Source organism: Scomber japonicus, chromosome 14 (assembly GCF_027409825.1).
Source record: "Scomber japonicus isolate fScoJap1 chromosome 14, fScoJap1.pri, whole genome shotgun sequence".
In the NCBI taxonomy this organism is placed as follows: domain Eukaryota; kingdom Metazoa; phylum Chordata; class Actinopteri; order Scombriformes; family Scombridae; genus Scomber; species Scomber japonicus.
In genome coordinates, this window is record NC_070591.1 from 16,637,661 (window position 1) to 16,663,443 (window position 25,783).

Consider the following 25,783-nt stretch of genomic DNA (forward strand, 5'->3'; position numbering starts at 1 on the left):
TGACTAACCCTAGCCCGAACAGCCATACCACATGCATATCAATTCATACCCAACCTTTCTCACAGGTTTGACAAGGATTGCCAAACATAGACAATTTTGTGAAGTCAATTGTGATTAATAATTTTAAAAAAGCGTTATAAACATTTTTGTGTTTAGAATATGAACAAAGGACTAACACACATAACAAACACTGAATATATGTATTACAATCCTTTACCCAAATCAAGAAGTCCAGAGTGAAAAAAATGTCCATGAAAGAAAGACAGGGAAGAATACAATAACTTATTGTTTTTGACTGTCAAGACAGTGGGGCTATTTATACCCAGATTTCAAATTTATGAATCATAAATTATGAGAGCTGCAGACTCAAAGGTGCAGAGTACAAAACAAGGAAAGATGCACGCAGAACCTTTTTTTATGTCTGAGTTGTTCAATTCTAGAGAAAATGAGAGTGAAATTATATGAAAAAGAGGGTAAGTGCTACTGTTCTGTAATGTAATGTCTAAAACCACCTCAGTAATGCTTAGATGCAAGTCTAGATGGCCTAATACATTTTATCTGCTTATTCTATTTATTTTCATTAGCTGCAAAATATGCTTTCTATTTTTTTAAGAAAAGAAGGTAACTGACAGTAGAAGATGAGAAAATAGCCTTAAACTGACACACACTGCAACATAGTCCTGCTTCTCTTTTTCATCTTATCGTTCCCTTCCCTCCCCTCCCCTCCTCTCGCCTCCTAAAGCCAGCTTCTTTTCGTTTTACCGTCCAAGGTCACACTGTTCCTGTCTCTGAGGCACCCCAGGTGAACAGAGGATCAGTGGAAGGACACTAACCTGTCTTTCAATATGTATCAATCATCCACAACTCCACCCACATGACAGGATGGTCTTTTCCAGGACACTTTTTGAAAAGCATGCATTTCTCACTATTCAACATGTATTTAGCTGTTCATTTCCTGTTTCCAACCACGAGTGTCATGTTTTCAACCTTGAGTCTGACATTTCTTTAAAAATCACAGGTGGTGTTTACTCTTGCCAACAAGGGTTGCCTAACTATCAGGAAGTAGTAAACACATTTCATAATTTTAATGGCAGAAAGCGTCAGATTGCACTCCCATCGGTCAATCTGGAGTGCAGTTACCAATGACCAACGTGGTCATTTAATTTGGATGACATGCTTGGAAAATTATGTTCCATATACTCAGAAGTAGAAATGAAGAATGAAAGTGAAAAATGCAGCGTTCTGCATTTTGTTTATCTATATCAAAGGTCCAGTGAGAGCTTTTAATTTATTTGAATCAGTTAGTGAAAACTGGACAGATGATACTACTATATGATACAATGGAGTATGCTCAATTTTGATGTGTGAAAATAAAAACAAGGTGTGAAATGCAACACTTTCAGAGTGCTGGCTCCACTTAATATAAACTTTGGCACTGTCAATAGGACGGGTGCAAACCAACCAAGCCACAGCAAGCAAACCAGAGTTTCTCCATAGAAGAACGCAGATAGCCATGGTTACTCTGCTAGTGTGCATTTATCATTTCATATAATATAACCCCAAGAAATGGCAATAGATAAACCAACAGGCTGCCACAGTGTTTTTTTTTCATCTCTGGAAGGAAATGCAATCTCATAAATCAAAAGGTGACCACTGATGCTGAACCCCTGGAATTGGCTTCATTTAACCCTAGTGGTCTCGATGACACCAAAGCCCACCTATTATTGTACCTAGGCAACAGAAACAGTGATTGACGGGGCGTGTGGAGGGGTTGGTATGAAGGAAGGCCTCTCAGGTCTGACAGGATGACAGCTCCTAAAATGAGCATCTGTCAGAGGGAGATGAAGAGGAGACCTGTGGGGATCTGTTACAGACGGGCAGGACAACCTGTCTGAAAAATCTCCTCTAAAAGTTTCTCTGTAGCATCATTAATTCATGAAAAGAGGATGTTTTCTTTGGTACTTGTGCACTGTGAGAGGCATGTTACTGCCGAATTAAACTTTAACTTGGACTTATGGACACTGTGAGGATGTACAGTATGCTCTAGAAACTAGAAGGGCAGCTCACCCTTCCTCTACAGCATCCTGTTTCTAATGGCATCCATCCCAAGAGACCAACAATGTGACCATGACCTTGAATGTTCACAGAGGATTATAAAAGGACAAAAGAAAAGGACAGAAGGAGAGAAGGCAAAAAAGAGAGGGATGGAGGTGATGGTGACAGGAGATGGAAGGATGAGAGAATATTAGAGAGAACTCATCCCATGGGACATGAGGAGCATTAAGAGGTGGCAGAAAATGGCTTTTGGCAGAGACAGAATGAGAGCGAGCAGCTGAAGAGAAAGAGGGGTGGAGAGATGGAGAATATTAGAGCATGTCCTCTAAGGCACAGCAAGAGCTTAAATGCCACAGCGTGTGCGCGTCTGCGCAAACGTCCTCACCTCTTTGTGTGTTGGTGTGCATATATCATGTGTGTACATCTTCAACCTTTCCATGTCTTCAACCTTTGTATGTGTGCATTTGTCCATGAGACAGAAGGGAGGACCCCTACTGGGATTGTGCCAGCACGAAGAAGATGAGAGGATGCATGTGACCAGCCTGCAAAGAGCCGTTGACAGAGAGGAAAATTCTTCTAGTCAACCATCATATCCATTCTTCACCTGACATACACCATATGAGCTTATAAATTATGTCTTTTGAAAACTGCAGTATATCTGCAGAATATTGAATGGGTTTTATAGAAAGCTACTGCCACTGCATTGAGTTCATATAATGTCCATTATGCATAGTTCTGTAGCTGGAGGCAAATATTATTTTTAGTGAGATGCCACTGTTCAGCTGTTACAGCAATGCTACTTCAGTGGTAAGTTTTCCATGCATTAAAGATTCACTGCAGGAGTTCAGTGGTGGTTCTCTGTGACATAACACCACAAGCTGTTGAACTCTGGGTAAAGTGTGGCTTTTCGCTGCCGGATATCAGAGGTCCACAAACTTGCCCCCAAGCCTCATGGCACCTAGAGTCAGCAAGTGTCAGTATTTTCCACAGTCAATGTCTTAACTATGGAAATATAGAAAACATTATATAAACATGGACAGCACCCAGCACCAAGAAACATTTTTTTGGTTTTACTGTTGAAGGACAAGGCAATTAAAGTCAAGAAAATGCAAGCTTCAGCTGCTTCAATTTGCTGCCAGTTATTGGGAGTTCTAATTGTCCTTTGTATAATTTGACTGTTGTGGGCAGTAAATGTAAGCGTAAGTGTCAATGTGTGTCTTTGTAAATGAGCCAGCTTGATTTGCCTTACTTAAAAACGGTCAAAATCATTACAAACAGAACACTATGGCTTTGATCATTGTCCAACTCAGGAAACTGTGGCTTCAAAGGTAATCTTCCACAGGCCTTTCTTTTCATTTAATAATTTTGAGTACCTACCTCTAGGTTCCCTCTGCTCTAATTTGCCAGTAATGCTGCTATTTTCTAAGAAAAATAGCTATTGGCAACCTATAAATTGCTTCAAAATTGCAGCAATATCATTATGCTGTGAAGTATCAACACAATAACATAATTCCCTGTGGTTGCCATACAGTATGTGTCACTGGTCACAAACATTATTTTTTTAAGTGGCATTTCAAGTGCAGGTGCTTTTCTCAGGTAAGAACCTTTAGAGGAACTCCTCTACCTGATATTCCACTGGAGGGACCAGGCTCTAAATTAAGATCCAGGGAGAATAATTTACTCTCTAAATAATTGCTGCTTGGGGACTAGTACTTTCCAAAAACACAGGAACTCTGGGGGCAGGGTTTTCAGGGATGACCATTGCTGATTGGTCGGATACAAATGGCAATTTTCCACTATACAGTTCTAGCACTACTCGGCTCGACTCGACACGGTACCAGGAACAACCTTTTCCATTACTATACCTACTCAACGTGGGTGGGGTCGTCATACCACGGTTGCGCGAAACTGCCGTGACTTCGTTTTATACGCGACACAAACACATAAACAATGGAGGACATGGAGGCAGTGGTGTACTTGCTGCTGTATGTGGCTTTATGTCACACACAGAGCAAGAAAATTGAGCTGAATGGCTGTAACATGTAAAATACCGCATTTGATTCTTGTGTGGGATGGCTCATGACTCTTCCAGTGAAGACTCTCTGACCAATCAGTGGCCAGCAGTCTGTTGACGTCGCATTTAGTACTGTATCTGCTCGGCTCGCTTGGAACCTCACCAGAGCAGGTACTAAAAAAGTACTACGTACCAGGTACTATCCCTAATGGAAACACAAAAAAAACTGAGTCGAGTCGAGTAATGATAAAACTGTATAGTGGAAAAGTGCCAAAAGAGGACAATGGCTCTTGTGTGCCTATTTATTCATAAAACAAGTTTTCTTGTATCATTTTAGGATCAGTTTAGGCAAAGGGGAGGACATTTTCTACATTTATTATTGTTAAAAATAAAGTAAGGCATTGTGTCCCCCAAACCACCTGTTTAATATGGCCCCATGTTCAAACGGACCCTTCGCCCATGAACTCATGGATAGGTGAGAAATTCCAAAGCTAAGGGGGCAAAAAATCGCCTGGGTGAAGACCTCTGAATCCACCTACCACTCAAAGCGTAGAATGATTTTGTTGGTCTGGTATCATGACATGAAATAGCGGTTTCACGGTTGAAAAGCCAATCGATCCAATGAGTGCCATGGTGGGACTAATGATTAGCCAATCAGTGCCATGAGCAGGATTAATGCTGTTGTCAAGCAATGTCAAGCTGTCTTCTGGAACCAAGTAAGAGTCAAATGACGCTGTGCCGATCAAATACAGATCAAAATGATGTTACTGTATTATCTATTTCTCACCTCAAATGTTGCACAGATTGCAAATAGCTTGTGTTTTATTTGTCTGTCCACACCACCGACATGTTTGTTTGAATACGACAGCTAATGATTGAAGATTTTGTTGTAATTGGTATTGAATTGTTAATACAGCTGAGAAAAAAATAGCCTTCACAACTGAATGTGACCACTGCTTCTGATACTTTATGCACTCCTGCTGGCCTCAGATGGAACACTGCCACATTCTCCTCTACTCTTCACCTTCCTGTATCAGAATCATTAAAAAGAAAATGCTAATCTCCAACAAGACCTCTCTTCAGACTTTTGCCACAATCCTGACAGTGATACTGGCTGCTCTTCTCAGGTGTTTGTTTTTTCTGGTTTTGTGAGGAAAAGTCAAGGCACTGTAACTTGTCACTACTGCCCATGCTACTAACGATTCATGTCTTCACAACTGTTACATTCCAACTCAGGTGGAGTATCTACATGTTTAATAAAAGTGGAAGTATTGGTGTTTGAAATAGCATAAGAAAAGTTTGAAATAAAGGAGTGGGTGGCCTGAAAGAATAAAAGGCCAAAGCTGTAATTCGTCTAAATGCATCATCTATGTTAGTCATCATAGAATATAATCAGAGTAAACATAATGATTAAAAGACGTGTTTTACTGTAGATTTCTGCTCCTACACCTCCAAGCACTTTAGTCAAATGTATTTCGTTCTTTGATTTTTTTTAACTCAAATGTTATGAATGTAATAGTCTCATGTATCAACCAATAACCCACTTGGCATTTTTATAAAGAGGTACAACTTCTCATCAGAGTGGCGAGAAATTACCTCTCTGTCTGCTGTAAGAAAATGAGGAGAAAGGCATGTTTTCTATGTGAATACTAAGAGGCTACGGTTACCATCTGGTCTGCAGGTTATAATGCATTCAGGTCACTACACTGTTATCTAGGCATCGGTTACTTCCACACAATCCCATTATGTGCCTTTAATCACAGCATAAATCATCCCTGCCATAGTTAATAATATCAAAAGTTTATCACACCTATGCCATTTATATTACAATGCATGGAGAGCAATTACTTTGTCTGATGCATATTGCAGAATTCAGCAGAATCTTTTATCCTTTTCCAAAAGAAAAGTCATACTGCATTTGGCTACCAGAGGAACAACTAAGCCCTGCCAAATATGGAGTTAAAAACTACATTTAAAAAAGCTATATAGCTGCACTGCATCCTGCTTTCTCATTTACTTCTTAAAAGCACCCTTCTATATCATCCACAGACCCCACCCCCCATGGGTGCATAAGTTTTATCTCGGAAGAGACGCAGCAGTGACATGATCTTTATCTAATTAAATCAGGATTTCGTTTAATTTCCTGAAGGTTAATGAGAAGTTTATCATCCGCGTCAAAGCCCACTTTCGCTTGCTAACAATGTAGTGGGTCCTGATAACGTAGAATGCTCACTCGCAGCAAGGTGAAAGATGAGACTAGGATCTGCAGGAGGAGGAAAAGCTGTATTAGTATTCAGTGTTTGTTGGCAGGCTATATGTGTAAAGTGGAGAGCAGCAGCATCTCGGTGTAACCCCCCTATGTTTGCTATCTGCCACGTCAAGCCACATACACAGCTGTCCAGCTCAATCAATAAGGTGGGTGGATGCCTGGAACCTGCCAGGAATGACCTTAAGATATTTTTGATATGGTGTCACAGTAAATATTTTGGCAGTTGCTTTTATAACAGAGCCAGTAATTCCACCTGCGATCATTGGCCATTTTGCTATTATTATTAAATGTGTACTGAATCTAGATTATTATTAGTCACCTGACTCTTTTAACATTATGTTATTTCCTGTAGTTTGGATGTGGAAGAGACTTGTTTTTTGTGTGCACATGAATTCCTGATGTTCAGCCACCAGTCTGCTGAGCCCTGTGCCCATGGTAGGCTGATTTGTACTAAACTCCGTTAATATATTTTAGAACTTTGTTTCATGGGTAAAGGTGCGTCTCAATAATTATATATTGAGATCAGCTCCCAGTAACCATAAAAAGTGTTTGGTCATGATGGTGGTTGAAATTTAAATATATTATTCACTACTAGCTCAATGTTAGCTCATAGCTAATACCTGTGATGCAAGTCTAATCAATAACTGTTGCAGTAAAAGCTGGCTGTTGAGAGCTAATGCCACTGTGTTAAGAAGTAGGGGAGAACGAGGTTGGTTGTCACACGGGTTGGTTGTCACATTCATCAGATCTCAGGCCCTAGAGGGCGCTCTAGATGTTACTTCAGAGGTAATTTCTGGAGTAAACTGCTTGACATTGAGGTGAGAGGACGTTTACTGTTTTTCATGTGAAAATATAAATATCCAACTCTTCAGTGTTTCTCTTCTAGGCTTTTACACAATGAGTTTATAATAAAACAATCATTACCATTAAAAAGAATGAAGAGAGAGCGATAGTTTTTCTGAGCTACGCCAAAACATGTGGTTGTTAGCTTTGCTGGTAGCAAAAAATCCCAGTTGGGGATGTTTGTCACATTCTCTTCGGGGTTGGTTGTCACATGCTGTTATATACATATGGTGTTATATATCTAGTTCTTTCTTTCTTTTAAGATAGCGAAATGACCAGGGACAAATAAGTGTCAGACTCCTCCAGATGTGATGCTCAGAGCAGTCAGAGAGGTGAAAATGAACAATATTGTCATATAAGGGCAAAAAAGGCACTTAACGGAATGATTTTTCCTGTTTAGGTTGTTGTATTTCAAACTAAACATTTTAAATATTTTTTTAAGACTGTATACATTTTTATTTTTCCCCATTAAAATAACACAGGGACAACCAACCACATACTGTGTGACAACCTTCCCCATCGTGGGGTTGGTTGCCACAAGTGCACAAGACATACAGCCCATATCTTTTGAACAGAATCAGCTGAAGGAGAGTATGATCACTCTATTCCTACCTGACATTTTAGGCTTTCATTACAAATTAAAAGGGAATTTATTCAGTTTATGGTTTATGAAGAATTCAAAGGAAAGTAAAAAGTGTGACTACCAACCCTGTTCTCCCCTACATGCCATGTGTCTATAAATGTATATGTATATATTTATTATTATTATTACCATTTTAATTTGCTACAAATGTGTTTTCAGCCACTAGCCTGCTGTTTTGTTTCAGTGCATATTTCTGCAGCTGTTGCTGTGAGAGTTGGCTGTGGACTGCTAATGCCACTATGTCTCCTACTAGGCTGCAATAAATGCGGATTGGAGCCAAAACGTGTCAGTGTGTATATTGTACTTAACACAATGCAAGAGAGAGTATAACACTGCAACACTTTCATCAAACAAGCCCATAGTTGATGGTAAGGAGGAGTACTCTCTCATATAATATTGAAAACAAAGCATAATTCAATTTCAGTACTACTTACTGGGCCCTCGGTATGCTTTTGTAGTTTTGAGAGATGGCTGGGGACAGGAACAGAAGGGTAATTTGTAAATGGTTTCTGTTTCTTTTGCCTTTTGGGGTATATATTATTAACTCCGCTTTAGTCATACAGTTATTCATTCAGTAGATAATTAACAGTCTCCCTTGAAAAATAGTAGCTAATCAAAGTCCAACAGAAAGTAAAGGATTTATCTACTATTCTATTATTCGACACAAAAAACATGTCTGCAGAAGAGGCCAGGCCAGTGTACTCATGTAGTTTCTAACAGCGCCCTATTAAGAAGATACCGAGAAGCAAAACTCCACTTCAGTGGCCATCATTTCTACCTCTCACCTTTTCTCTGATGATAGTCTGCTGGTTTGATTGATTGTTGAATTGCACTGACACCCGTATCAATATTCAATATCCAGCACACTTGTCAGTGAAAAGTTCATCCGCCTGCTGCCTGAATGGTAGTCATTTCCCCTGAGACTGAGGATTTTATAGGTTTAATATCAGACACAAGCTGTTTACAATGCACCTCTCGATTTGGAGTCTGAAGAATCTCGCCTCTCCTTCCAATGCCCAGACCTTTGCATGATTGAAAGTGCCACGTAAAGCTGCCGTACAGTCATATTTGTGCAGTGCAATCATAATGTACATTCCTGACTGAAACTCAAACAGGGTTTAGGGTAAAGCTGCTGCAAAAGTGACACAGGAACAAGAACTACGCAACAATCTGTCTTTACTTTTATTCTTTCTAGTTTAAGCAGCAGCTTGAACTCCATGTAAATCATTTTAAGATCGCAATAGCACTGCAACAATAGTTAGTTCATTTGTAACTGTGGTTGTGTGGGTTTATACACATTCTTACCTTTTTTCCCTTTTTTGGTGATTCATTTCTTATCCAAACATTGTTAATTTTGAGACTTTCTGAGATATCTGGAAATTGATCAGAAGGATGGAGGCACACTTGATGGAGAGACAGAGCGACGGAGGGGGCACAAAGCTCATTCCTGTGAATAAGAGATGTGTTGTTGCCACGGTGATATGCCACTTGTGGGAATAACTGTGAATGCAATGTGCCAGAGAGACACACACAACTGCAGCAAAGTAATAAGGTATCACAAAACCAAGACATCACTCAGTCTTCAGGGGCTAGGATGGTCTGGGCTCTTAGGCTCTCTGTCCAAGAGTTTTATGCTTTCATTACCTCACCTAAGTGGCCCTATGACGGAGCTCTCCCCGGCTTCTGGTTTATAGTCAATCTATAGATTGACTATAAACCAGAAGCTGGGATTATTTTCAGAGCTACTAAAGTAAATAGGAGAAACAAATACTGTCATTTTCAATAACTGTTGAGAAATTGCAGAGCAGATGTGACACATTGCTTGGAGGGGTGTGAGCAATCAGCGATTAAGTGCTAAGCATTTTATAAAACACTATTAGAGTTAATTAAAGGATATGGTCACAATTTTTCAAGTGTGTCACATGGCCATATGAATATTCTGTTCATACTGACTATCAATGGATCCCATTTATTTGAAGCTTGCATGAGGCTTCAGCTATTCAGCAATATTAGTGAAATCAAATGGATATCTTAAAAAGTTACAGCCCCAAAATTCCCTCTTTGTGTTTCCCTGCTGCGCTGTAGCGGAGGAATACAAACAATAAACAGTATTAACAGCAGTAATGATTATGGTGAACAAAATGTTTCAGTGTTCACATGACTTTTTAAGTAAGAAAAATTATGAACCTATACTTTAACATTTAACAAATTCTGTCCCTACCCTCACTTTGACTATGCGTAACAATTGCTCTTGATAAAGCCATGAGCATATCAACTAGTAATTGCAATGACTGCACAATTTGTCTTACATACTCATGCAAGCACATGTAGAGAGGAGAGGAAAAGAGAGGAGATGAGAGGAAAGGAGAGGAGAGGAGAAGGAAGTGAGCAAAGTCATACTGCTTCTGGTCCTTCTTTGATGCATTGAGGCTTTGAAGTCAATACTGATGCAATTTAGGGCCGGAGGCAGAGACAGACCTAAAAAGCATTTAATTAGCACCTTGCTATGGTCTCCACTCTGATTTACTCAAAGGTGAGACTAGACTTTATCAAAATATTTGTCTAAAAAAATGTTTTACTTCCACTATGTATGCTAAACTTTATATCACAATCAATCCTAACCTTAATTTCCCTATTATTTCCTCTCATTCCCTTCCCTATCTTAATTTCACCTGCTGTCTCATATAATAATTGCTCTCCTGCTGTTCTTTCCTGTGCCTCTTACATCACCTGCGATCGTCCTCGAATGATCTCATGGAAACTATGAGCAGCGAGCAGCGGGGCTGGTAGAGGTGATGTGTTTTACAGACACTGTGGGGCTGTCCCATCCCAGGAAACAGAATCCCAGTGGGGGTAAACGGATCTGAAAGATGGCTTAGCAGATGGTCCGCACTTTGCTGACTCCTCTGATGAGCAATTAAAAGCGCAAACATGACACGAGTGACAACAGCATATTCAGGTTGAACCTGAGACCACATCTACGTCTAGGTTGCTGTCACAGGAGTCACAGGACGATCAAAAAGGAAAGAGAGAAATATAAGGCATATAGTACTGCAATGCCATTACACAGAAAGATGGCACTAAATCAGTCACCTTCTGAGGCTCTGTGCAGCACAATAGGAGAGTGTTTCCTGTCAATATAAAACATTATATGACAGCTGGTTTTGCTGCCCCTTTGGTCAGCTTTAGTAGGAGAGAAACAATATCATCTATCTTCCACCACTGATGCTGCCGCAATAATAACCTGTCCACCCTATAAAGCAGAGGTAGGGATGCAGTCAGCCCCAGCTCCACTGATCCTTTCACTCCCACACTATTTCTCTCTATCTGTGTGTCTGTATGTGTGTGTGTGTGTGTGTGTGTGTGTGTGTGTGTGTGTGTGTGTGTGTGTGTGTGTGTGTGTGTGTGTGTGTGTGTGTGTGAGTGACTCAGACCTGCTGATGTATATATGGTGAGATGGCGAGGAGGCAGTACTGCTTCACAGAGCAATTGACACGCAGCATATAAAGCCTGCACCAAGAAAATGTTGAATGTTAATAATGTAACATTCATCATTCCCAATAGGGATATTTTCTTAAAGCTTTGCCCACTGCAGGGAGTTTGGGGCACAGAGTGAGTTAGAGAGCAACACCTGTGGAGCCGGGAGGAATTCACTTTCTTCCTTCAGTAATAGACAATGATTTATCTTTTGGTTATACTGATGAAACATTTTTACATTCAAAATCATGTCAAGAAAAAAGGAATATGATTTGATAAATAATGCTCCTTTAGTGTTCAAGCCTCTCTGAGTGGGTGAGCAGGTGAAAAAAATGCTGTTAATGGTAGCTTACAAGCCCAGGATAGACAGCATTTTGTTCACAGTGATCAAGGAGCCATTAAAAGGAAAGCTAGTGTGGGTTGACGAACCAATTCCCTGGCTGTTTTTGTGCTTCTTTGTGGCAGGCTGCTGTCTAGCTGTCAGTGTAGTCGTCAGCCTATTTCAGAGCAGTGATTTGACTGCTTTATGCAAATACAGCAAAATAAGAAATACTGTAAAATGTAATGTGATGTGAAGTGATTTCTTTGGCTCTCTGCAAAGACAGCAGCATTTTCACTGTTATACAAACATGGGACGCTGACAACCTATTTAAGTACAGATTTTTATCTTTTCAAGCATATTTAGGGCATTTTATACCTTTTATCATAGTGGACAACAGAGCGTTGACATGAAATGATGAGAGAGAGAATGGGAACAATGTGCGACAAATGTCACCAGTCAGACACGAACTAACAACGTTGCAGTTTATGGCTGTCACCATGGTCACCACGCAACTTCTTTTTGGAAACTTTTATTTTCAGGAAAATAAAAGAACATTTATACTAGCAGTAGTACTGCAACCACTAGAATTTTCATTCTTCATTAATCTTGGTAATATCCTCTATCCCTAATCCTGCTTTTGGAAAGCTTTAAGACATGTGCCTAGCAGTGATGGCAGTGTTAGATGCGGTTGGATCAATGTGATGCTGCAAGTTCTGATCCGTTAGGTGTGCGTCATCCTGGAGGCACTGAGTCACTCAGCACCCCTTCCCGAGACCTTACCAGGGAGCCATAACAAAGATGAGACAGGGAGAGTGATGTCACAGAGAAGACAGGGGGCTCCAAATGACAAACAGGGGAACATCTGCATCCTCTGTGACTGCCGACTTAGGTCTCTATCTGTCTGCATGCAATTTTCTGCTTGTCCACTTTCCCATTTGCCTGTCAACTGTTTGCTCTTTGTGTGTTTCTGTCTGTCTGTCTGTCTGTTGCTGTCTCTAGCCTGCAGTCTAATGCGCTAAATGTAATCTAATTTCTGACGACCCTGTCAGTCTTGAGCCTGAGGTTTCAGCAGAGCATAAATAATCACATTGTAAAAAGTAAACAAAATATCACTGCTGCAGTCACTTGCTGAGACTCAAGGAAGGCCATATTTTAATCATCTAATAGCATGCCCTACTTGTTTAAAAGCTACGATGGGTTTGTTCTAATTAGCTAAGTGATTTTGGATTTCCTTGTGAGACACTCCAAGGGCACTGCAGTTCCCACAAACAGCTGTATGAAACAGACACCTAAACTTTTTACTTTGCTTCGTAAGTTTCAGGGACACGATTTGATTAATAAATATTTTTAGAATGTAGGTGCTGAGCTTTTAATCTATCCCAGACTAAAGGAAACAAATTAACATGTACTGTCGCCACAGTGCCTCAGCCACATTGCCTCGGAAGTCACAGGTGACTTTGATCTAATAAGGAGAAGGCCGGGTAGTCAGCTAAATGAAACATCACTCCTGTGTCTGCTCTCTTGACCTTTCTTCTGCTGAACAGACAGACAAAGGGCCTGGGCAAATGCAGCGAGAAAAGGCAGGTTTAGGTCATTGCCTATTTAGCCATAGAGGTTCAGGTGGCAAATTGATGGGTTAATAGATGGGGGGACAGAAAGAAAGAAAAGGCAATGATGAGTCATCCTGCTGAACAGCTCAGAGTTATGATGGGCCCAAAGGGTGGCTGCAGGGAAAATCATTCATGAGGACAAATTGAGACCTACCATTTCAGAGTTGTAAAATTCTCCTAGTGTATCGCGAATTTATGATGATCGATGAACAATGGAACAAAAGAGGCAATTTAACAACTTTACAACTATACAACATGAAATGAATAGTGTTTTACAAAGTGATTAGGTATATTTCAATCTACTAGATGTTTTTCCTCCTGGGTTATCTTACAGATAAGGAACTCTAGCTGTAACTCACAGACTGTAGACTATTCTCCTACTCTTACTTGACATAACTTGTAATAGGATGTTTCGTGGATAATATAATACAGTAGACTATGCCCTGTATTTATCTATGCATACTCAGATGTGCAGCACTATGTTTGCTTGCTGAGTGAGAAAGCAGTGTGTGAATTTCTACCACCTAAAACAGTGCAGCCTGATGGCAGAGCTCCCTGTCGCTTTTATTTTCTCCAATGACAGCCTGCTTTCCCTCTCATCCCCCTCCCTCCCCCTTCCTGTTGCTACACTCCACCACCACTCAGTGCACGACTTATATTTCTTATGTGGCGTCATCCCAGAAAAACCAAGACAGCAGGGCTGACTTCACACAGCTGACCTGTGGCCGTGGTATGAGAATACATTTAAAACCAAAACTAAATCCCAGTGACATGCTGTACTAAATCAAACACTGAAACCAATAAAATAAATGTAGTCAGATGAAGACATACATGTACTCAACATTACTTAACTAATATCTACCAACAAACATCACAATTCACACATGGTGTAGAAATTCTTAATTTATTCTAAAACAGCATATTTGTACTGTACCTTGGTGAACAGATTGAGGCTGTAAATGTTTATTTACTTTGCTCTAACCTTCATAATGAAGCTAAAACAAATCTAAACTTAACTAAAGATAAAATATCTTGTATAAAACAAGGTGAGCTGCAAATGACCAATCTTGTCATCTTATTCAAATTATTTTTGTTAATTTATCCTCTCTAAAAACAGTTTTGCCAATACAATGTCCTTTGAAGTCTAGTTTTTATGGATTTTCTAACATATATCGTTGGGATCAGAGGGGACTGTGGCTGGCACCACACCCATCTCTCTCCTTCTGCTTGTTTCTTCTCACTCTCTCTGCTGCAGTGTTTTTGTCTGCTGAGGTCCCTCTGGCCATTCGTCACCCTTCGGAGGATTTAAGTCAATGTCAATCGAATTGCCATCGACTGAACTGATAAATTATGGCAAATGACAAATGAATAAGCTGTGCAGCAAGCTAAACTCGACAACTGGGAGGAATTGGAGGGAGACAAAGAGACAGCCTGGAGGTTTCAGAGAGCACAGAGTTTGAGTTAAGGGAATAAGAGCGAACTGGCTCAGAAATTGAGTTTCATTATGGAGAAACACACCACTAGAGCAAAGTGTCATGCCACTGAATGCTGAACAGAGAGGTGAAAAATTGATACATTTGTCTGTGTCCACTGCTATTAATTTACAGAGAAATTGGGTGAAGCAATTCCAGGAGAGATGGTCTTTGCGGCTATCGATTGTTTATTTCTCATGTCAACTTGACAGACACTTTCTCAGACAGACACTAAGGGAATTGGGTGCATTTGTGTGTATTTGAGTTATCTGTCCATGTTGTCTAGCTAGTGCTGGTTTAAAACTGATTGACATTCAGCAGAATCTAAACATGACAATTCAATATGATGTTATTCTTCTAGAAATTTTCTGTCCAGATTAATAATGTGTAAACTTTAACAGATAGTTATTGCTTGACACAATTTGAAAGAGTTTGGTTTCATAAAGTGCATACATGAGATACTTCATTGTTTTTAACATGAATTTGATTATTTTATTGCATATGTGCTATATGTGTGTGAGTGGCTGTGTTTGTTGTATACATCCCTCTTTGAATCTTCCTGGCAGTAACACATACTGCTCCCTCTGGATGGATAAAACATTGTGTCATTAAATCCTCAAGCTTGCAATCATGCAATATAATGTACAAGATGTCCTATATTTCTGAATGCATATGAAGAGACATATGGTGTCTATTAGTTGTATGCATAGGGATGAGGCTATTGTCATGGTGAAGTGTGATGCAGGAGATGCTGCTGTGTTGACAGCTGCATCCACGCTAAGGAGTTTACTGATAGCAATAAATTAGTTCCACACACTCAACAGGAAAGCGTAATTAGCCAGCCCAAACAGACACACATACTAATGCACACAAGAATACATCCACTTACACACAAACACACACAAAGCACAGTGAAACATACTGTATCTACTCAGGCAAACATGCATCAGACGCACACTCATACATTCATGGGTAAACTCAGGGATGCAAACGGACTCTGGCAGTACCCAACGGCTGCTGTAAAAAAAAAACACACACAAATATGCTTATGCAAGCCCAAACACTGTCAGTACAAAAATGCACTTTCACATCCAGGTAAACACGCACTGCAGTAATATAAACAATGGCAGTCATGAAAGTGGAACACTGTGAATGACAGCTGTTCTCCATGCAGGGAGGAAGGCAATCATGGGGAGTGCGAGAGAACACATTCACACTTATTTTCTCCACAACGGGATGTTTGAAGACACATGGAAACACAATGGATCGCGCACACAGTGGTCCTTACACAATTTCACCTTGTTTACTGCCAAGACACACACACACTGTACGCGACTGCTCTAACACATAAGCTGGAGAGCAGTAAATGGAGAAAAGTAACAGAACGCATGTGATGTCACTCGACTGCAGAGATAGACAGATGTGTTGAATTTGCAGATGATAGGGGTCAAAATGCAGAGTGTCATACAGTGTGGGGGTGGATGGACAGGCAGTGGGATGACCATAGGGTTTAGGGAGCGGGCCATGTGAACAGATGGTCCCTGGTTGCCACCCAAGATCCCATTAAGAAAGATGGCAGAGCTGACCTATTTCTGGACCCACCATGCCGTGCAAATCCACTGTGCAGAGAGATATAGCAAATATCTGCATTCAGATATTGTAATCCTCGCTCTTTTTGTTGGACATTATAGGATTACATACATTGTTACTGTAGCATCAGTGCAGGAATCAATTAGATGAAATGTTGCGGTAATGCAGCACAAGAATTCAGGCAACTCATATTCATCCAGCTATCCGACAAGTCATTTCCCCGGACACTGTGCCCTTGAGTGCTTAATGAGGTCTTCCTACAAAGCAACTGAGGTGATACGCTTGTCAAGAGACCGATGAGCCATCCAGTGCCAGACCAGAGGTGCTCTGCCTTTCACCTGCTGCCTTTCACCAACTCAGCTGTCTCGCGGGGCTCAGAGACACACTTCCTCCTCAAGCTGCAGCTGGCACTTCCTGCTCTGCATAAGTCCACACAGACAGACTTATTCAGTTAATAAGTTAACTTCTAAAAAGTTTTTTTCATAGCCATTTTAAGACTTTTGGAATTATTAGTGTTTTCATCTATCTCTCTTTTTGATGGCTGTATATGCAGCAGAGGTCACATTCGATTATGTTTTAGTCCATTAACCCTTGTGTTTTTCCCTATGACCTCGAGCTTAGTGTCAACTGAAAACTACACTGGTGGCATGTCGTGCGTGAATGAGGTACTAAATATTTGATGAAGCTATATTGTAAAGGTAATGGGTGATACAAAACACTAAGGCCCACAGAGGAGCAACAATGGTTCATGCTAGTATCAATCATTTCCCCCTGTATTTCATGAGGCACATAAGGTGACAGAGGGCCTAATCGAAATTGGATATATGGCTGTGTGTGTGTGTGTGTGTGTGTGTGTGTGTGTGTGTGTGTGTGTGTGTGTGAGAGAGAGAGAGAGAGAGAGTGTTTATGTGCTGCAAGGGGCTCTTGTGTGTAGGTTACAGAGGCTATGATCACACTGAGACAGGTGACTTTGACATACGACTGAGGAAACAACGTATTATCAGCACCTTTTTCTCATGAAATCACATAAGATGCACACATGAATTGTCACGTACACATGCAAACAAGTGCCAGTGTGCACCTGCTGCTCTTTGTTTACCCTTATTACATGCTGTGAGCAGTCTAACGAGTAGTGATGGGAATAATGTCGTTACTAACACTGTTACCGTTAATGCCAAAAAAATGTGGCATTACTTCTTCAGACCTCACTGAAGCGGTTTTCGCACGAACAGGCGCCTCTCTCTCTCTCTCTCTCTCTCTCTCTCTCTCTCTCTCTCTCTCTCTCTCTCTCTCTCTCTCTCTCTCTCTCTCTCTCTCTCTCTCTCTCTCTCTCTCTCTCTCTCTCTCTCTCTCTCTCTCTCTCTCTCTCTCTCTCTCTCTCCAATTTTTCATTGTTATATTAAAGAAGTTTATCATTATTAACATAATAGTTACTCTTCCTGGTAATTAATTACTTTGACATTGATGTAACTCAGTTACTAACTCAGTTACTTTTTGGGAGAAGTAATGAGTAACTATAATTAATTACTTTTTCGAAGTAACGTGCCCAACACTGCTCACGAGCCATAATAACTATCTGCTCTTGCAGCCTATGGCTCAGTAATGGGGCATCAAAAGAGGGCCACTAATGACCAGAATGATCTGCTTCTCATGCAGCACATGTGTAGTCTTAATGATATTGCAGCATGGGTGGATATTTGTTCATTTAATTCCTTTCTCATCAGAGCAAAGAAGTTTGGCAAAGTCACATTAGGCACCAACAACAAAAGAGCCTTATTCTTCTCACACCTGTAATTCGACCCAGCATGAGGAAACAATATGGCCAAACTGCTGCCATAGGTGGATTTAGATTTATCTGATAATTCAATAGGTGTAGGGGTATACTTGATCTTTCACTAGCAGTGAAGTCATCAAGGCAAACAAATGAACAGGGATGGAGGGCTCTGTCTACCGTCAGCACAGTAGCTATCTATCTCAATCTGCTTTGGCTCTTCCACCTGGATAAAAATGGACCCTGCTCCAAGCTTTAATCCCACCTGTGTGTGTATGTGTATGTGTATGTGTATGTGTATGTGTGCGTAATTTCTGCTCTGCCCAGGCAGACACCCCCCTATTGTCAAATGACTGAGCACCACTACACGGCAGTTGCTATGGTTACCAGCCAGGTTCTGTGTACACGGATACTCATTACAATTTTAATCCGCAGTGAAGCACTGATGGGAGAGCAAGAGTCCGACAAAATCAGCCACCCCCACACATATACACACAAGCATTCTTATACACAACCTATCATGCTTTTACTGTATATGTGGAGAAATTCTAGCATACATGCATTCACAAATGTACACATTCCACTCACATGAGGAGATACCCATTCAACTACACGGAGTATTCATCAGTACATATTGTGCTGTATATCATTAGACTGAGGGCATAATCAGACACAGTATGCTGGGCAGAATTATCAGCCCTATCAGAAGTAGCACAAATCACAGTAGGTGATACACTGGGATATCTCTATGCCTAGAAACCCCTTTAAAGCAACCAGTGCCCAATTTCTCACCAACTCTCACAACCATTCTGTTTCTCTCTCTCCCTCCCTCTCCCTCTCTCCCTCTCTCTCTCTCTCTCACACACACACACACACACACATACACATATACATGCACACAGGGCAGATTGGGAGAGAGCACTCAGGCAGAGCAAAAGATGAAAGCGAGAGGGAGCAGTGTCCATGCCAGCAGAGCTGTGTGAGTGGGGAAGTGATGAAAGAGAGACTCATTTAGTAAATTGACAGCTCCCTAAAGAATTCTTCATCTTCCTCTCAACTCCCAGCTACTCTCACCAGGCGTGACGAAACTGTCACATTCCAGCAAACATTAACAATGATGGTGTTAGAATTTTAGTTTGGATTCATCTCTCTCCTCACTCCCACTGCTGCTTCATTTAGTCCACAGTGGATGTCTGTGCAAAACAGACCTACTGGTTTTAATAATCTGAGGCAAGTTAAAATGTTAAAGAATAGCTAGACAACACAGAACTAAGTATAGATCAAAATTGATATTTTCAATTTCAAATTCTTTCAGCTATGCTAAGTGGCAGACATCATGCATTATGAGAAATGCTGCTGATGGAAAGGCAGGTTTTAATTTTAGTCATGTATTTTGCTAAGGTGGTGCAGTCACGTGAGGCAGCACAGTACCCTTTGAAAATGTATCAAATTTTCACAATGTCATCATTAATGCAACATGTGGGCAACCTACATTGTGCCTTTGTCACAGAGAGTGCTTTTGGGATATGCATACTTGAAGACATCCAAGCTACCAGGCACACACTGCAGCAGTTAAGTCTTTTGTGACCATAGAATTAACTGTGATTATGTTGGAATATGAACACTCAAACAATATGGGAACAACCTGAATAGGTGCAAAGCATTATGTATGTGAACACGTACAACCAGACCCGGCAAAGAGTTTTACAGAATAGAAGAGATTCTGGAGGCAGAGTGAGGGATAAAGCCAAAGGAAAGAGGGTCAGCGTGGGAGTGAGGCTGTAATTCATACAAGGAGAAAAGCCACAGTGACAGCCTCTTACCTACTGCACAAACACCACATATGCTACCTCTCATACTTCACAAATAAATCTGGCCCTCCCATACACACACAAATACACACATTCACACGCACACTCATCACTTCAGCTGGCAGAGGCACAGCAGAGTGAGTTACAGCGTGCCGGGCATAGGACATTGCAGCAGAGAGACAGTGCCAGCCAAATAACTGAGATCTTGTAAGGACTGAACATTTGTGAGCTTCTGTGGAGATCAATTTAATTGCCCTACAGCATGTCTCATATGGGCCCTGTATAAAACAGGTGAGTAAAAGTCGACATAGCAGATTATAGAATGGATTAATCTGAAAGCCAATTTGGGTGTGAAAACCAGTAGCCGACAGTTTGCCTGAGGACAAACTGCTGCTTTTAACTAATTGTGGGCTCATTACTATCAAAAAAGTGCTAATGGATTTGAGTCTGGATTTGGGGTTTGAAACATTTAAATCCATTAGAAGAGGAAAAACCTACCAGAACTCTGCCAGTGAGCGTCTGAGCAGAGATCATGACGCCAGCCCAATCTTTGACTGAAGTCATCCATCCCACCTCGCTGGCTGGGACCTCCTCCTTCTCATCACCTTTTGGTGCGTCTGTTGCCTGATTGATGGCGGGGTTGTTCACCTTCTGAACCTCCTGTAAGAAAAAAATAATAATCTATGTGAGAAAATGAAGCATATAAATACAAAAACAAGAACATGCTTGCTTTATGGATGAAGAGAATCTACAAAGGACATTTAAAACACACAAAATTGTGGTGGCATTTAACAAATGTGGATAGAAAGACATTGTTGGCTATAGGCAAATCTATATCTATTATCAACAAACTAAAACACATTACTCATATCAGCCCCTTCTGAACTGAAGGCTTCTATATTCCTGACCACATGCATGGCCACATGTATGACCACATTCATGATGAGCTAAAACCTCTGAGGGTAAGAAAAGAAAAAAAAGGACTGCAAATATAATCATCATGCCATGATAATGTCCATCTGCTATATATTGAATACATGTGTTGGAATGAGTTTCAGTGCATGTGCATTAGATAAGGACAGAGTGAATGTGTAGTCATTCCCTCCCATTTTGCACATATGGCTATTTAAGTTAACTGTTCCTCAGGGTAGAGAGTGTAAGACCATTGTTCTCCTACAGGCCTTTCAATGTTCCCTCTTGCACCCGACTGAGTGAGCAGAGGAGCCTGGCGGTTTATTGACATGGTTTGCTTAGTAGAGTCACTGTATGCAGTTGTCCAGCCATTCACTCACTTCTGATTCAACCTACAAACCCTCCAAATTAGGCGATCACATAGGTCAGTTTGACCATGCATCCATTTTTTTGATCAGGCTCCTCTATCAGTAGTAATGAGCATATCATTTGTCAAATGACTGTTCAAAAAATTCTGTTTTATAATGTGACAACATTGTGGTTAAGATCTGGTTAGGTTTATACTGTACACCAAAACCCCTTGGTTAGGGTTAAAGAACGATCATGGTTTTGATTAAAGTGATCAATAAAACCGTGGCGTGGGTTAAAGTTACTACTCCATTAATGTAAGGCAACCTTCGTCGTCATGGCAACAGTAAACACCATTGTGGCATTCACAATTGGAAACAGGAAGCAAACAGTGGTATCCTGCTAAAGTCTAAGTTCCCAATCCGCTATCTCTGAATATGGAAATTTTGTCATCTTGCATAGACGTCATCTGAGTTGCGCCATTTCCCCAGGTACTAATTACTATAGCCACTAGATGGCACTCAAATGTAACTACAGGTTGTTTTTGGTGACTGGCATCACGATCTATTGTGTTGTTTTTTGTTGGGAGGATGGGGTCAATATGACAAAGCAGGCACTACATTTCCCTGTCCTTCTGGTAGGAAAAAGAAATAAGTCGATTTCTGTTTTCTGTTTGAAATACAGCTAATGAAATAAACCTTGAGGCAACACAATCCCACAATTACATGTAGGTGCACAATGACACAAAGGTTAGTGTTTGTCACGCCTCAGCCTCATAAAACTTTTGGTGAGGCCCTGCAAATGGCATCCATGGAGAATCCTTGGAATAACTTTCAGTCCTCTTGATGGTGGCACAATGCTCCTCTCCAAGGAGGGCAAGCTCATATTACTGCAGGGTACACAAGCAGAACTTGGATTTTACAACATCCCTCCTCACAGTGACAAACAGCCATAGAGGTGATTACATCCTCCACAGTGAATTTGTTTTCCAGTACTGTACATGTCACATTCCTACAATTTGTTTGGATGACCCTAGAACATCTAAAATCGATGACGTAAATAAAATAAGATGTGTTTACAATGGGTTTGTTTGTTTTTTTCCCCAGCACATCTCATTCAAGGAACCCTATAGGGCACAAAACAGAGATACAACCAAAGACCAAGCAACCACTGGGGTGACCAATATGTGCCCACATACAACACAAAAACAAACCAGACTGCAACTTGAGTACTTCTGCAGGGCTAAAGAGCAACACTATTACAGATGAGCCCAAGAGAGTGCTCTGTCCATTTCAAGAGGATTGTCTCGTCAAATTGGATTACAATTTCATAATGATATGGCATCGACACAACTGCCATTTTCCTAATTTGATTCCAACCCATAACAATGCCAATAAACTGGCCCTAAAAAAGCCTGACTTAGTCATTAGATCATTATCTGCTCATGCCTTTGGGCCTCTCAGAACTGCAGTGTACAATTCAGTTACTTGTGCTTTATAATAGCTTCGTGTTAGGGGACTCACAAATTCTAAAAACAAAATCTATAAATATGATTCAAATAATTCAGTTTTGTCTTTGAAAGTCACACAAAATCTGTAACTGGGTAAAAAAAACTCATAAATCCCAACACAAGGGAAGACAGGAAGAAGTGAGAAATATCTGACAGAATAAAGAGTGAATGAGAGCGACGTGGCTATGTAAATGTAGTAACTGATGTAGATACACATTGGTGGAAAAATGAGTCTTGTGTTGCTAATGTATGTTAGCTTGCGATCAAATACTGAGACCAGAAGTTTTCTGCTGTTACTGCAGTTGTTTTTTAATCAAACTTTAACCAAGTTGTTTTTGTAGTCTATCATTAACAAAACCTTTAAAAAATAGTTTCCTAATCTCAACTTTCTGAATTTATTTTCCTTTGATTAAAAAGGCTTATTTCAAATTCAGGCTAATTTCACAATACTTTAAATGACATGTTGCTGGCTTGAAGCTGGAAGACATTGTAAATAGTCCAATTACATGTGCAGTCTGCATGACTAAGATTCTGTCTTCTCTTACACTCCAAAGCACGTACAGTACCACCCCACGTCCATACTTGTTCAGTATTCACTTGACTACGTAGTCTACATGCATCTCGCCTGTCACATGCTGCAAATACTCAACAAAGTGTGCATGCATGCATGCTGGTCACTCTGCGCAAGGATGTCTAAGGTTTCACTCCGATTGGCTGTGTGCCTGCTCGATAGAACTCCAGGCATGTTGTGGTGGCATAGTATGTGCTAGTCTATGCCCAGCAGTTACCTCTTAGCCAGAAGGCCCCAACAACATCACACCTGACACACATATAGTACACCACAGTAGGAGCACACCACATAACCCTAGAACTACTGTGTGTCACCCAAGTCTCGTGGAAGCAGTACTTGTTCCTCACTCTTGGTACTTTTTCCTTCAGATGGGTTTTCAAGTATATGCCTTCATATGCCTTCAGACATTAGTCCTGTCACAGCAACTTTGTGGTAAATACTGACATGCTGTTAACTGTCTGACAAGTTCCTAGTGCCACGTCGCATCAAGGAAACACCAATCAGCTGTGTCATTGTAAATCAGTTTGGGTTTTTTTAAAGACAAACTAGACAGACATGGATTGTACATTCAATTCATTTTCAACTCATTTAATTGTAACCAAATTTCGAGGTATAAAAGAGATTGTGATGCAAGTTATTTGTATTTGTTTTCAGATAATGTAGACCTTGACGAATGGCGATTTAATCTGGGAGCTATTCTCACTAGTGCACACCTGAACACGGAGGCTAGAAGAACAATATTCAGATGCAATAATGTGTGATTGTGTGCATACAAGCATGTGTGTGATGGAGGGGAAGACATGAATAATGGATGCAGTCACGAACTGATGGTTGGGCAGATTAAAAGAGACAATGTAAACAAGAAATTGTTTCTAGTTCATTTGGGTGGCCAGTGGTAGGCATAAGCCAGAGGAGAGAGAGGCACTGAAGCACCCTGCCATGGGAGAATCCATCTGCTGGCTATATATACACACCTGTGATGTCAAACTGAGAGAGAGACAGGCAAAGAGAGGGGTGGGGAGGGGGAGTCGCATGAGGCAAATGTGTTCATACCAAAACTCCAAAAGGGGAAAAAATACAATAAGGAATTATTTAAATTTTCTACTGTCAATGGCAAGGGCAACATTGGCCCCTTTTCCCTAAAATGGCGGAAGGAGGACTATTCCTAATTTGGAAAATAAGTCACTTTTATTTGTATAGCCTTATATCACAAACTTGCCTCAAGGGGCTTTACAATCTGTACAGCAAAACATCATTTATCCTTAACTTTGTTTTTTGCCTGTGACCTCTTGAAACAAAGCATCATACTTGCAAACAAAGCATCATACTTGCAAACCTACATCATACTTGTATATGTCTACTGGTAAGAATTTATACATGAAAGATGAAAGGGAAGCCTGAAAAACCAAACAACATTTGTGTAGCTGAAATATTAGTTTTTCTCTTTCCCATCCTGCTTATAATATATAGTATTTTCTATTTTCTAGCTTGTATTGTAATTTACAGAACTTGAGATGCATTGTTAGTCTCATTTATGTATGTATGTAATGGAGTAACTGTCTCGGGTGATTTGACTTCCTTTTTTATTGGATGTTGCATCCCATGGCTGGAGTATATTGTGATTTTAATGCCTGACAAATGTCTATGATCAAACATTGCTTTTTTGGAAAATGATACACAGCAATGAACAGGTTTCAGTTCTCATTCTACTCATTTGCAGTACACACAATCTTGATTCTAAATGATAGTGTGGATGAAACACCTGTTAAATTTTCTATTTAAAAATGTATGTAGTTCATCCTCCTACTTCAAGAAACTGTCTAATAAGACAGATGAACATTGTTAATATTAGCATTGTACCAATTAACACAATACACACGGGAGGCTTGGTAATAATGAGACAGAGAGAGAGAGAGAGAGAGAGAGAGTGAGAGAGAGAGAGAGAGAGAGAGAGTGAGAGAGAGAGAGAGTGAGAGAGAGAGAGAGAGAGAGAGAGAGAGAGAGAGAGAGAGAGAGAGAGAGAGAGAGAGAAAACATGGCACAGGAAGGGAGACAAAGAGAGGGACTGACATTAAGAAATCTACAGCACAGGGTAAATGAGACAGTGGCCATGGGAGAAAAAGGACAGGCAGTCAAACAACAAGTCGGAGGGACGCTAATAGATAGAATGACAGAACAATAACATGAGGGGGGCAGAGATAATGACAGAGAGACAAATTAAAAGACATCAAGAGAGACAGGCAACTGAGCAGGACAGACAGACAAGAGAAGTGGCAAGACAGTGACAGAGAGACAAAGATACTGCAAGGCAGCAAGATAAACAAGTGGGTGAAAGACAGAGCAAGACAGATTAGAAAGCAAGAGAAATGGGAAGTGAGGGTTAGGCACCAGAGACAGAGAGAGAGAGACAGAAAGAAAAGGAGCGAGGGAAAGACAGAAACATGCCCATGTGACTCGATGATCTAACAGGACTTGGCTTTAGCGCAGCTGTTCCTCTGGCTTTCGTCCGCATCGCTGGGGAAAACTCTATTCCAGTGTGAGAGGCTATTTATAGCCTCACCCAGG

At 40.7% G+C, this 25,783-nt stretch overlaps 1 protein-coding gene across 6 annotated transcripts in view; it reads right to left on the bottom strand.

Moving 5' to 3' along the window:
- kcnma1a (potassium large conductance calcium-activated channel, subfamily M, alpha member 1a) overlaps positions 1-25,783 on the bottom strand; it is a 132,530-nt gene that overhangs the window by 76,300 nt on the left and 30,447 nt on the right. For all 6 annotated transcript variants that reach the window (XM_053333416.1, XM_053333417.1, XM_053333415.1 and 3 more), the window contains exon 2: positions 20,376-20,537. In XM_053333416.1, coding sequence (XP_053189391.1) covers positions 20,376-20,537 — 162 coding nt within the window. The remainder of the gene's footprint in view (positions 1-20,375; positions 20,538-25,783) is intronic.